The sequence below is a fragment of the Chlamydotis macqueenii genome, chromosome 19 (assembly GCF_036417535.1).
Source record: "Chlamydotis macqueenii isolate bChlMac1 chromosome 19, bChlMac1.mat, whole genome shotgun sequence".
NCBI lineage: Eukaryota > Metazoa > Chordata > Aves > Otidiformes > Otididae > Chlamydotis > Chlamydotis macqueenii.
Window position 1 is genome coordinate 5,014,623 of NC_141574.1, and position 14,830 is coordinate 5,029,452.

Genomic DNA, 14,830 nt, shown 5'->3' on the forward strand with positions numbered 1-14,830 from the left:
CCTCCCAGTCCTCCCCAGAAGAGAGACTCTGCCCTGAATGCTGCTTAGAAGGAACGGATGGCTGCCACTTCAGTGTAGAGGGGTTTTGTCCAGTGTTTTTCTTCATCCACATCACACAAACTGGGAGTTATTTGTTTTGCTGCTGATCTCCCGCACACAAGATCACAGTACGGTGGGAATCCAGCCTTTCCAGAGCGCACATAAACTGTGTGTAACAGCGGATGGGATTTAGCTCCTATCCCTGTTCCTTCAAAGGCCTCACTTGGAAAGGTGGCCAGAAAACCTGTACATCCACTCCTCTGTTACTGCTGAATTACGGAATGCCACAGCTTACCTCTTTCTCATGACTAGTTAAATATTTAGACAGAAACCTGGTTAATGTTGATACACAAGAGACTGATACAATTTCAAAACATTCTGAAACAGCTTTACGCTACTTGTTGACACAAACACAAAAAGTAACACAGAAAAGGGTAAGAGAATCACTCCCATACCCAAGCGCACATCTTGTGATGGAGAAACAACTGGGTTCTTCTCTGTGTTTCTCTAGTTCAGCGCACAGCTGAGCTTAAGGCTTTAAAACTAATCTCCATTATGTTAGCGTCAAAGGAAGCATTCGACCAATTGTTTTATGAGCCAAGTCCCAGAAATTATATTCTGCCCAGGTTCAGAGGTCGAAAGGACGGATCCTGCTTTTTGTCCCATTCAGCTCTTTCTTTACTAGAACTGCCAGCCTCAGCACCAACTGTGGTAGCACCGGCAATGGTCTCTCTTCACTCTCTGTGGTCCAAGACGGTGCGTAACTTAAGTGTAAGTAAGGCAAAAAAAAGATTGAGACAGTAGTTGCCTAAGTAGGAAGATAACGTCAACTACCCACACTAATGACGTACAAAGAAATCACAGACTTCTTGTTTCTAAATATAACCCTTGGTTTCTAGAATAAGGAAGAAACCAAACACGGACATGTTAATGTACATCAGGCCATGAAGGAGCGTTTGGATCTCCTGTAAAGCAGGTCCCAACAACACGCAGCTCCAGGAACACACCTGCTTGATGCATCACCGTCAAAAAAGTCATCCTGGCTGGCTGCCCTAGCAACAGAGTCCACCTCCCAAATGAGAACGCACTGGCCCTATGACCGCTTGACCAAAGGGAATACCTTATGTCGTCGTCAGCCTATCTGCTTTTGTAAATCTTTGGACCACACTTAATCTGTGCTGGATCTCATCCAGCCAGCAAAGGAGGCAAAAAAAAAAGTGAAAAAGCAGAGGATAATATAATGCAATAGGGCTTGAGAACAAATACTGTCTAGTACAAAAAGAAAAGGAATGCAAATTCCTGTGAGAAAAAGAAAGCCACAAATTCATAAACAAAAAGCTAGTATTCGTCTGAGTTTAAACTGAATACAAAAGAGTAAAAAGTTTCATATTATATCCACGACCAAAAAACTAGTCAAGCAGCTTCTTGCTATAATTACTTGACAAACAGCAAATACTGCAACAGTTTTTATTTTTCTCCCTAAGCTTTTGCATCTTTGCTACATGAAGAACATAGTATTACGCAGAGACATCAACTTTTACGCAGTCTGATATGCCAGCTTTATGCTTCTGGTAGTAAAAGCGTCCAGGGTTACATTTAATGACTTGTAGGTTATGTTTGGAAGTAATCTGATTTCAATTTCTGTCTCTCAAGGCTGCAATAGCCATAGTAGCGGGAGTGCTTCAGGGTAAGGTTTTTTCTTCTTTTTGAAAATCTGAGGCACTATACAGGAAAGGCACTTTTATTAATATATACAGCAAGACAGAAGTTGAAGTATTTAGACTCCTCTTAATGCCAATCTATATTTCTATATATTCAGAATGGTTGAGCATATAGATATTTGTATTTTGCTAATTTAGACTAAACAATACAAGGTCAGAGAGTATCGCTCTAAAAGTAGCTTCTACATCCTCCTAAGCACGCTTTCTAAAACTGGACAGTGTTCCTGGGACCTACTACTGCAAAGTCAAATAATGCTGAATAAGGCAGGGAAACAAAGAAATCATTTTATTCTAGCTTTGCTTGTAGTTGCTAGTGTATTTTATGCAGAATAATTTAAAGGAGTTATTTTCTCCAGGAACTACTTGTACAACATGCAAGGTAAATAAAGATTGCTCTGGATAGTATCTTCTCCATGCTGTTGAGATTCCTCCAGGTGGCATGAAATCAGATCTGATGCTGGTCCTGCAAATACCAGTAAGACCAGTACTGATTTATCAGCCATCTCATACTGGTGTCAGTGCTAACAGGGAGCGCTGCCTCTTCCCTTGAAGATGCTCACTGCCTTTATTGACAAGCTGCCGTACTGCCACTGTCATAGTCAGGGAGATGATACAACGCAATGGCTTGCATGCACAGGTCAGGAATATACAAAACAAAAAAAATCTTCAGAGGTATTGCTGCCATTTCCCTCTGTCAGTTCTAGAACATTCCTTGCCTCCTCCTGTTTAGCATTCCTCTACTTAAGACAACCACACAGACAGCTTTACTGTGAAAGATGGTGGTTCTTCAACAAGCAGATCACAAATCGGTTCTGTTAACTCAAATATAACTTTGATAAAAGAATAACTGTGATTGAGGATGGGAGAAAAGAGTCAGTCTCAGATTCTCTTTTCCTCTGTGCCATAGGATGGACGTGCAGTGGTTGGATAAACCAGGAAAATAGCTCTTTCAAGCAAACCATATTCATTAACATGGCAGCAACTCCCTCCCCTCTCTGGAGAGGGTGTATGTGGCAGGAACAACAATCCTCAGTTCTAATGATCACGGGTTAAGTGCCTCTTGATGTTCCGTGTGTTCACAATACGTCGGTGGATAGTAATAGACTTAATCTAGAGAGGTTTGGCCCCTTGACAAATGGCCGCCACAGAGAGCAAACAGAACCAGGGCACTTAAATAACACCCCAGTCACTAATGATATGATTATGGAAGGTGATAATGCAACAAGAACGACTCCCAGCAGCTTCCAGGAGCTACGACTCACAGGAACAGAGCCTATTAGAAAAGAGGCACCCAATTCTACTTCACACTGTTGCTATGATGTATAATCTTTTTAAATAGATTAAAAAAAAACCCCAAACCACAAGACAACAGAGAAAAAGCTATTTTAACAGAAATAACTTGCTCTCAGCAGGCTTTGTGCTTTAAAGGACTCGTGGTAATTGAGTTCCAGAGCCACAAAAGCAGTTCTCCAGTCTGGTCATCTCACCACCCTACATTATACACCATGATGTCAACAAATTCAGAGAGACAGAAGGAACAGGCCATGTACGTCTGGCAAAAAAGATCACATGCCACTGCACAATTCTTATAGGGAACCATATATTAGATTAAGGTTGGTTTTTTTAAGCTGGAGATTTTCCTCAAGGAAGTTTTGCACAAAGCCACTGAGCCCAAAGCCTTATTTCACCACAATTCTTTTCACTGCTGAAATTTTTTTGGCACCTCCCTCATATAGTTATTCAAAAATCAATGCCAAGATGCCAGATAACATTCATCTAGGCATTGAAATACGACAATTGTAATTATACGACTGAGCATGTCACAGTTTATGCAATCCCACTTTCATATTCTTTTCTTCCAGTCATTAAACTGGACTTACACTTCATTTTCATTCTAGTGATTCTGGTTTTGTGTTCTAAATAATTACTCTCTCCTTAGCACACACATCATTGTTTAAATAGGGATCTTAGAAATGACATAGGAGATTAGAGAAACATACATGCTTTCATGTTTCCCCTCAGTTACTGTAAATTCATGCAATTTCTTTTTTTGAAAAACAAACAAAACCCTCCAGGCCACTACTAATTTGTGTTGCATTTCTCTCAACTCCCTCCAGTGTCCCTCTCTTGTTTTATGAGATTGCCTCCTGGGGAACATGCTGAAATTCAAAGCCAGGGAATGTTCCCACTGTAGTCAACGCAAGGATACGCGCCAGAAGCAGGATGTAAATTTCTATCTATAGTATAAGCCTTGTATGGATTAAAGCATTTAAAAAGTGGAGTGTGCTGGTTCCTAGCTCTTATCCCCAGATACCTTCCTAGGTCACTAATCCAGCTTTCCTCAGGGAATCTGGGACACGGGGAGTAGCTGCTACTGACAGTATCAGTTATTCTAATCCATTCTGCTCATACTGTTTAATGAAATCTGGTATCTTCATAATTTAACATCATTTAAACAGCAAGGAATCTCCCTCTTCCTCGCCAGTTCCGATCAGGAACTGTTAGTAGACCTCAAAGGCAGTACATTTTGCCACCGAAAAAAGAAGTGAGGCAGCCAAGCAGCAAGCCTTTTATTCTCTCATTCCACTGTGTCTTGGAGCTGAAAAGAGATGGCACCCAAGGTTATCTGTGGTTCTGGGCTTCATGTTAGAAAGAACATGAGAGATTATACTGGGATTTGCACAGGTGATGCCTCATAGACAGGGATGTTATCTATGGAAAAGAAGTTACGCATGTCATCAGGGTTCTGCTCGGCGGAGTTCATTACCTCACTCCCACTACTGCAGTGGCTAAGGCAGGAAGGAGGATGACGTTCTTTACTCCACTCCAGTTCTTTGTACTCAAGAATGATACAAACTCCCTGTGGAGCTCAGTATCAGCCTTATCGGAAGGGTGCAAGGGTCTGGGAAAAGCAAGTTCGGGAAGAGTTAGTGAATGCACCACGAAGAGTGTAATGGGAAGCAGTGAAGATAGAGAAGCAAGACTCTCACCATAAATCAATACCGTGTTTGTCTTTGGGTTCATGTGACTTCAGTTTCTGCCCTGAGATATTATACTCTGAGAAATAAGGCTGCCCATCACATCAGTCTGAACTTCTCAGACTCTCCTGGATTACGCAGTGTTTGTCAGTGCTTTACCTGCTTGTTCTCAAAAACCGCTGAAAATTCAGTCTGCTACTGTAGAAAAAGTAACAACGGAGGACAGCCATGAACAGAACAAGAGCCTCATAGGAGCAGGAACCAAAACGGCAAAGCTTTTTCTGAAACATCATCTGGACAGTCACGTAGCAACAACACTCCCGCAGCTATATAGAAAGCAAAGACTTCCCCTGTCCTCCGAAGCACGGACATACTTTCCTCCAGAGACTAATACTAAAAGAAAAAACAAACAGACCCGGATTGCCTTGCAAACCTCCTGGGTGGCCTGCTATCGGATATGCAGTTAGCTCCACTACTTCGGTTCAGCACAGAAAAACAAAACTCCTTTTCTATTCTATCACAGAGGGATTTCTTGTCACTCTCGGTGCCAGTCTGGTACCTACAGAATCAGACAGGCCTCTATATTTGTAAAGCCACATAATAATTTCTAAAAGCAACACATGTAGTCCAACTTGGGTGTAGTAAGAGAAAGAAATTACAGGCGGACTCTCAGAGAATGCTTCTAACAGTGAACTCACACTGTTCTAAGAGAAGTGGAGCAGGCTCACCATATGTGCCATTTGAAACAAAAAAGGGCAACGATGTTGGGAGAAAGTGTTACTCAGGAGACGAGTTTGCTGGCTTAACAGAAGTTAGACTTGGCAAAGTTGTATTTAATGAATTATTTTCTGAGGACTGGATGGGAATGTTCTCACACACCTTCAATCCAAGACCAGGAGAATTTTGGTAGCTGAGATAAAATAAATCAACACAGTACAGAGCATACAATTCCAGAGGACAGCACTGTAGCCTTTTAGGCAGTATCACGGAACGGGAAGCTAAACGCTAACCCTGGCTTTATTTTTTCTAAGGTGTGTCTAAAGCCAAGAGCTTTCTCTGATACCTATCCTTGTGTGAAACTGGTGCAAGACAGATGCATATGCTAGTGCTAAGAAATTACTCAAACTTTTACAGATCAGTTTACTTAAAAGACAGTAGCTTATCGTTTCTCCCAAACTCCTGCCCCCTGCAGCTAAAGCTTCATAAAGAGCTGGTTGTGAAGAAAAAAAATATTTTATTATTTACTTTAGAAGATGGACTCTGCTTTTATTAAAGGTTTGCTCCAGGGTGCATATCATGTGGTGATAACTGCTTTTGTCTTCTGCTCTAAGTAACAAACAATATTATTCTTAAGAAAGAAATATCTCAACGTTATATCAAACCAAGACTATCCTGCACACCCAGCACATATCACAGGATGAAACTGTTGTCTACAATTGCCTTCTACAGCTCAGTTAAAAGCAGAACCAAAGGCCTAACTCAACCGCGCACAAACACGAGCCAGAGCTCGATGAGCACAGTAATGGCCATATAAGAACTGGACAAATCATGATGTCTCTTTAACAGTGAAAATCACTCTGGAAAGAAACGAGACATTCGCAAGCAGTCAAAACTCACTTCGTAAAATCTCGTTAAACTTCAGCAGATTAGAAAGAGCAGGGCCCCAGGCTGCAAACTTCACTTGGTCAAGGCCACACAAAAAACCCATTTCTTTGATTTTACAGAAAGGACAAATTAAAAAACTCTCACAATAGCACATCACCCACAGAAGCCTATATAAAAAAATATTAGAATGTAATTTCAAAAACTGATGCCAAACTGAAGCTGCTGTGCATATACACTCTGTTTCTCACCATCAGTGACCTTTGATGGAGTAAATATTTAGTGTTTTGTACAAAATTACTTATTACAGTGTAATGGGGACTGCGGCATTAAAAAAATCTGAAGGAAGAGGATGGAAACACCCAGTAAACATGCAAAAAAAATCAGCAGACTGAAATACACATACTTCTTTGAAGTGACATTGCTTTCTGCACACCTATAGGAAAGGGATTAATTACTCTCCAGAGAAAAGTAAAAATGTACCTTTTCCCTTACCTGGTAACCTTCAGTCTTCTTTTGGCACCATTTCAACAGAGCATTCCTCTTCGAGCCACCATACTCCCGAGCCAGGGCTGCCAGTGGGTCCTTTCTCTCCACACTAATCCAGGGAAGCATAAAGGAGAAGAAGATAAATACGCTTGAAGTCTCTTATTTTTTACTAGTATGTAAATAATATCTGTAAGACGTCTGTTGGAAATAATGGTGGAGATCAGAGGAAAATATATCTGCTTTTTCTCAAGACAGAAGAAAATTATGTGTCCATCTGTCCCTTAGACCTCAAAGCTTTTGGTTTTTAACTCATCATAACATGCAAAGCTACAGTAAGATAACGAGGGTTGACCACTCATACATATAATGGAATTCTTGTATACAACTTAGTGGCTCCTGAAAGCTTGCTATGCTGTCCTCATTTTGTCATGATTGCTCATCTTACAGATAGTTGTGGTGACTATAATCTGAATTTTGATATCTGGATCTGACACAGTCTGGTCATTCTGAGCTGGACAGACTAGCAAGGAGAGTTTCCACTGGAGACAGCAGTCCACCGGATTAAAACATTGATCCTAGTGCCAAGTAATACTGCCAGTCTTCCCAGTGTGTTGTTTTTTCCCAGGAAACTGAGTTGGTACCTGAGTTTGCTTTGGGGTTTCAAGCTGCTGGGGGTAGAGGTAAGCATTCTGCTGCTGAAGGCCATAGGGGGTTTGCTCAGGGATTCCAGAGAGGGGCTTTTACGGAGGTAATGGTCTGGTTTCAGCTCTTCATTTCTCCCCTTCAGAAGGTCTGTGGGAATTATAAAAAAAAAGCTGTCAGTTTGCAGTCTGAGGAATTTGATTAATCACTGTCCTGCCACCCAGCACACAATATGTAGTCTGTTGTTTTGATTCTAAACAAATGTACTCATTTGTTCATTAAACACACATGGGGCTAGGAAACCTTGAGCAGATTAGAGGTGATCATAACAAGGCATGGCTTTGATGATTTCAACAGTACAGGCTGCCTGGTTTCCTGTGATTGATACTCCTGCTGGGGGGTAGGGGCCTCAGGTGAATGAGGGGAAATACCAAAATCTACAGTCTTAAAGGTTCAAAAGCTGATCGCCAGATATCTTCACCAGATGACTGACCAGCCCTAGCACAATAATTCCTTTTCTGCCACCAGCAGACTTGTAACCAGAAAGCTTCTTGTCTCCTGAATACAACCCAGTTCAAGGCAGCAGTAAAAGGCACTTACTGCCACATGATGCTTGGCATCCTATCTGACAGAACGTTGGGAAGCTTCAATATAGTCACAGTAGATGCATCTATATTTTAATGCAAATATTACATATTTTATATAACATATTTTATTATCTATATTTTCATATGTGTATATATAAATAAAACCAACAACATTAGTAGCTATGTAATCCAATGTTGATAGGCTTTTGAAGAGAAGCCAAAGAGATTTCAGAATCATGTCCCCGTGCATATCAATCATGAGGTAGAGCGATGTATAACCCAGGGAAAACTGGTTGCTTCATTTCTGTAGACAAACTGTCAACAAGCCAGGATCTATGGTCAGCACATTATGAGCTGTTATCAGAAGTTAACTGAACATGGAACACAACTTCTCCTCCTTTTCAGTTACCTCCCTATGTTAATTATCAATGAATGCCATATTACTTAAAGGTGCGAATTCCTTCTTATCTCAGCTTCAGCAAAGGCTAGTATCACTGAATCAGTCCCAAATTTCTTTTCAGCAGTAACTGGGGTGCGTGTGTATCAGCAGTTGCCAGATAAACACATCCTTTCAACAGGCGTGCAGCTGCCCTTGCTTTGGCTCCTGGATTTCGTAAGACTAAGTCAAGTCAGCATCTGCAGCTGCTAAGAGCTACAGGCATTTCTGCATCTTCTTTCTGTAGCATAAAAGGTTGCTAAGTTTCTATCCATTAAGAAGTCCAGATGGAAAAGGACAGAATCCAGGGCCAGGAGACTGTCTCCTTTCCAGCAGCTTGGCTGTTGGCAGAGCTTTGTTGCACTGGATTGGGTCATCCTTCCTTCTGCTCACCTATCCCTTCTTTGCGTGCACCACGCATCCACAACAAACAAGAAATAGCACACAGCATACTTTGTACAAGTTTTTTTGTTGGTTTTCCAAAATCATACATATTCCAAATATGTATGACTCTTCTAGCTCCTCCTTATGTTGGATTTATGGGGAATTGCCTCTAATTTAAATAGCCACACCAGTCAGGCAGGCCACCAACGAATGATACTTGGGACCGTTTTCAACTTAAGGATATTCTGCTTAGAGAAGTAGGTCTACTGCAAAAGGCATCTCAATAAAGAAAATCTGTATATTATGAAGAGGAATGTAGGTTTCTCATTGTTTATGGAAAAAAAAAAGCATGGTTAATTGTAATTAATGTTATTGGAGTGGCTAATGGCATGGTCTAATTAGCGCTGTGTCAATCATTTAGGACACAGTACACGCACGATACAGAAAAAGGAAGAAGGAAGGAAGGATTCCAGGTAGGAATAAAGGCTACTGGAAGCATCTAGTTGGAGAAGACGAGGGCGTATTACAAGTAATTTGGAAAGAGAAATAGGATAATAATTGTATGAAAAATATGCAACGTGATTAAGGAAAATCACATTCTGTTACCACTCTTTATTTGCACTATTTAAAGAAACATCATGGTTACCGGCTTGAATTACACAGTAGTGCCTGAAGTGGTGCAAGTTAGCAGTATCCAGCTTTGTACTTTGAGTCTCACTTGCATAAGTAATAGACTTCCTTTGACTTATTTCTGGCTGCTAGAAACTCCAGGACAGAACCAGTAAAGCTCCGATTCCAAATGAAAAGATCGGAGCACGCTCTGTGAAGATCAGCACGCTCTGTGAAGTAATCCATTCTCCTCTCCAACGATGTAACATTTGGGTCATATTAAGGACATCACAGAACCCTGCTGTGGTACTGGTCAGATGGAATCAGCCAGATTATTATTATGGAGACTACTTCTCTTTGAATTTCCTTGGGGATATTTTTTAATTCAGTGTTGTTTGCATAGGGCTGGGATCAACTGCCTTCCAGGATTATTTAGATTGGAACCAGAGCTATTACAACTTTATAGTGAGTAAGCCTTTGCTATGGATTATTGGAACTAAATTAAACCCAGGTACAAAGAGAAGCTGTAAATACAGGAACTTGTTAGATAAGCAACCATAAATTTTTACCATACAATGGCTAATAAAATCTCTGTTCATTTCAACAGATTTTCACAGAATAATTGTCTATGGGTAATAGCAGCAATTATCCATGGCCTCAAGTGGGATATTTATTATTAAGGACTGGCATTATATTACACAGTTGACAGATTACTTCACTCTACAGTAAACTGGTAGAGATTAAAAAGGTCTTATGTTCTCTTTAGGATCATTGTATACTCTCATGCAAGACATTATCTGGAAACCAACTGATATAAATAAGGAAACTCTCTCTGTTCCACTTATAACTTCAGCTTGCTTAGCATTTACTCCTGCAGGAGAAGCCAGTGTGTCATAGTTCAGCCCTGATCAGGACCAGACTACGCATAGACAAGATGTTATTTGATGATGCTGCCATTTGCCCTATGACCTGTTTTGCTGTTCAGGTCTAGTAACTCTTTGTCTTTGAATGACAGAAAGGGAAGCTTAGCAGATTATCCCAAGAGTCTAAAAATGAAGACAGGTTCTAATTTCTCTCCTGTACCAGCAAACTATTGCAGAAAATCCAGTCTACCAATGAAGAAGTTGTGACTGATTTTTTTTTTCGTTGCAGTTTCACTCAGGAATATAATATTTCATCTGTCCTTAAAAATGCAATAATCTGTTGTTACTAGCTTCGATTCCAATGCAACTACATTCAGGACTAGATAAGCAAAATAAAGGGCCCTAGAGAAAATGGGAAACAAACACTGGTAGAAAAGAATATTAAATGACAAGAGAACAAAAGCAAAGTGTGAAATAAAAACAAACGCATCTCTTGAGAACTCTCAAAACAAACTATTTCGAGCCCAAATATGACTGCCCCTAAAACAGTCACATGAGTATCTGAAAAATGTTTGATGTATTTCAAATGAAGCTCAATTTAAAAACAAATAAACCCTCAAAAGAGAGTGCTTTGGACTTGTTCCAGATACATACATGTTAAACAAAATCCAATCCTCTCCAGTTCCACAGCACGGATTAGAGAGGTGCCATGGATACTTTGGTATAAAGAAGGCAAGTTTGTGTTGGCAAATCATAATAAATCAGCTATTTTTTAGTTTTCTAAGGTTATGATCAAGATGGGAATGGAAACACAACAAAATTAATAAGCTCTCTAAAACAAGGCTCTGAAGACACTTTCTCACGTTTCCTTTGACCATACTAGAAGAAGAAAAATGGCCCAGGCAGAGGCCAACAGCTAATGACAAGCTTTTGCTAGGAAAAAGATGCAACATTTGTATGTTTACCGCAACTTACCTGCAAGAGGAAGGTCTGAAAGGTCTGTGTGTCTGGCAACGCCCTTGCTGGCTGGCTTGGCATTATTATAAACAGAATGCCTCTGCAAAACAAATGTACAAAAGATAATTAAAAAAATAATAGCCATCATGCTTAAACAGGCAAGCAGAAAGAGGAGATGTTTCTGCTGTCTCAAGATCACAAAGCAGGTGGAGGAATACAGAAACCTTTCAACAAAGTATCAGCTGTACCTATAGCTGGATAAATGGTTGTGAAAAATAAAAGGATAATGGGACAATATTTTTAGCTGGAAATGTATTGGCTCCTGAACTATTTCACATTTCTATTTGCACCATTTTTTTCTCCTGCCAACACAATCTAGTATCACAAACCCAAAGTCAGAACGCCTGTTCCTAACCCTGCCTCTGTCCCCAGCACCCTGAATCGTCAGTCACAAGGATTCTTGTCTCTGCAGCCCCAGCACCAGTTTTCAGCATTAATACCCCCTCAGACAGGCATTAATAGAAGGTCCCCAGACCTCTGTTTAATCTCATTCTTCAGACTTCCTTTGCTGATTCTTTGAAAGACTACTTAACAAATGGTGAGCACATTTCCTTCAAAGTCATCTGATTCAATTCGGAACACTCACCTAAACACCCTAGCCTCACAACTGGTTTTTTTGGGTTTGTGGTTTTTTTTTTTTTTTTTTAATCAGTTCAGAGGGGAATATCCTGTTTTAAGTCCAGTGACCACTCAGTCAAAAAACTCACAATGGCTTCTCTAGCCTAGAAAGGTTAGCAGTCTGATGGTGCGTCACGTTCAGCATATGTGGAAATCAGGAAGCACAGCACATTTGCTTCTCCATCATTCACAAAAGCAGCATTCCAATAACATTGCACCACAGATTGAAAATTTGTCACAGAAAGTTAACTAACTGGTGCAGTGACATAAGTACCACATTCCAGAGCACTTACACTTCAGCAGGAAAAAAACCCAAACCTATAAGAGTTCTTCATTACGCACTGTACAAACTTAGTGCATAACTGGGAGCATACATCTTGGAAACTTTTTATCCCCAGTCTCTCAACTCACATGCCAGCTACCTAGTTTAGTTTGATGTTTCTTGTAATTCATTCCCAATAATCAACACTTATTTTCTGATCAACAGTGACTAAAGTTCAGAACTGTATTCCAAAGATTTCACGTCCGTCCACTGAGACCTCTATGCTGAAGACAAAGACAAACTCACTTTGATCCTTTTTGTTAGTACTACAGCATTTGATGTTTCACAGCAAATAAACAGATGAGTTTCCCCTTCCCCTTGTCAACACATGCATGTTGGCATGCTGAAGCTATGTCATGCTGTAGCAAACACTATAGCTACGTATTTTAAAACGGTAAGGATGGAAGGAGCTCCTTGTACCTGCATGGGGGAAACAGCAGCTGCCGGGGCTGTCCTCACTGGAATTCCACTGAGAGGGCTCCTGGGGACCTTATGAACCGTGATATTTTGTCCAGTGCTACCTGCAAGAAAAAAAAATGTGGACACATTTGCATTTCAAACCAAATTATCTCCCTCTTGTCAGAACAGGGAACCACTAGTGTAGTGATATTCTACAGATAGCATTTATGTACCAAGCACTGACAGAAAATATCCATTAAGAAGGAGCACAAAATGGCAAAAATTACCTGCTCACAGCTAGAAAAACTTTTTACTAGAAAAATACAGTATTCAAATACCTGAGCATCCTAAGTCAAATGATTTTATCAGTGACTTCACAGTGGCTGCAGATTCTGATGGTGTGGGAGATGCTCTACTAATGCAGACTCCTTGCCAGCGGTTGGTTGCATCTGCCTCTAGCGATTCCACCTCTTCAGCTGTCAGCCTGCAAAGCAGAAACCAGATCAAAGTCAGTGGCAACAGGAAGTGCAAGCACAGATTAAAGGTTTTTATATGCAGTAAGGCAAATCCAATGATGCACATCATTTATTGTAATGCCCAGAACATGGACCACTGATTAAAATGTTCATGGTCTTTTCTTGGAGTGCCTTGCAAACATGAAATCATTGAGCCTAACAAACTTTCTGCATTCTTAACCATATCATCCCCATTCCCCATCCTCACACAGAATGGAGGTTTATCATAGAAAAAAGCCATTTGATGAGACCTGTGAGTAATCACTGATAGTTACCTGAAGATGGGCTTTCAATACAGCACAGGGGCCAAGGGGCTACTGTGGTCCTCAGTGTATAATGAGGAAAGTAACCAAAGAGAAAGATGTTATTTTACACTCTATGTTTTTAATTGGCATGACCACTGCTTAAGTAACTGTTACCAGTTAAAGTGTCATAATTGAAAATAAGTTATTGGCCAGAGCCATAAAAAATTAAACCAGAAAATATACTTCATAATTAAAAACCTTGGAAACCCAACTCTTACAGCTTATCAACAAGGACAAGCTGAACAAGCAAACCCTCAATCACAATCCATACACAGTTATATGGAGAACAAACCTGTTAAGTGCTTCATCCTAGCAGACACAATACCAAACTTCAATGGTTGGAATGAAGATAGACAAACTCAAAATAGAAATAAGGTCCATATTTTAACAGGCAAGATCATTAACTTACTCCATTGAAAAGAAATTTTGAAGCCAAGATTAGGTGCTGGACTTACAGGAGTTAGTACAGGAAAGTCTACAGCTGTATTAAACAGCAAATGCAATCACACAGTATAACTGTTGCTTCTAGTCATGCATGTTACAGATCTGGCTGACATTGCTTAGTGCTGACACTGTACTTACCCAGTAGCTCTCAGGTAGACTTCAAGTGCAATTACCTAGCTTTAGTCTAGGAAAGCTGCAATTAGATAAAGTCTAGTCATGTAAAAAGAGAATATTCATACATTACTTTCCTGATCTCCTAGCTGCTTAAGAAATGCATGCTGATCTACAGGTTCTGAGGTATCATCACCACCTTCCCCTACTTTTAAGTACTGTTACACAAACACAAAACCAGAAGTTATTTCATAAGAAGGCTGGGAGACTCCATCCAGAAAGCACCTATGGAGCTGAACAACTTCTATTGAGCTAAAAATAGAAGTCAGAGTCTTTTTCTTTCCCTTTTGGCATCACAGTCTACAAAACGCAAGGGGCTAAAGGGTGCCAGTGAATAAGAGTGACTCACATTTCTATTTTTGGCAGAGCTTAAGGAGGTGCTGTCTTTAAGCAGACATTGGCTATTTCTTTACTAATTCATTCAAACTCCTCACATGCCAGGGGAGCCTGCAAAGGCAGATGGCTAAAGAAAAAGCCATTTCAGTTCCATTCTCTATTTAATCCAGTAAGGAGGAAAGGCAGACTGGGTAAGATTCACCGAATTCTGAGGGAGCCAGTGTTTTGCTGACTAAGTTCCACCCTTTTTTTTTTTTTTCCTATGGCTTCTTAAAGCGTAAACAAATCAACAGGTGATAGCATCTGCACTTTAGTCATAGGAACATACAAAAGCTAAAGGAGTCCTGCTTCTA

The 14,830-nt window shown here is 40.4% G+C and overlaps 1 protein-coding gene across 2 annotated transcripts in view; it reads right to left on the bottom strand.

Annotated features, from left to right (window-relative positions):
• The window catches only part of SPECC1 (sperm antigen with calponin homology and coiled-coil domains 1), a 96,178-nt gene that overhangs the window by 16,130 nt on the left and 65,218 nt on the right, over positions 1-14,830 (bottom strand). For both annotated transcript variants that reach the window (XM_086762878.1, XM_086762879.1), the window contains 5 exons: positions 13,045-13,190; positions 12,728-12,828; positions 11,326-11,407; positions 7,471-7,621; positions 6,836-6,938 (listed from right to left, as the gene is read on the bottom strand). In XM_086762878.1, coding sequence (XP_086619004.1) covers positions 6,836-6,938; positions 7,471-7,621; positions 11,326-11,407; positions 12,728-12,828; positions 13,045-13,190 — 583 coding nt within the window. The remainder of the gene's footprint in view (positions 1-6,835; positions 6,939-7,470; positions 7,622-11,325; positions 11,408-12,727; positions 12,829-13,044; positions 13,191-14,830) is intronic.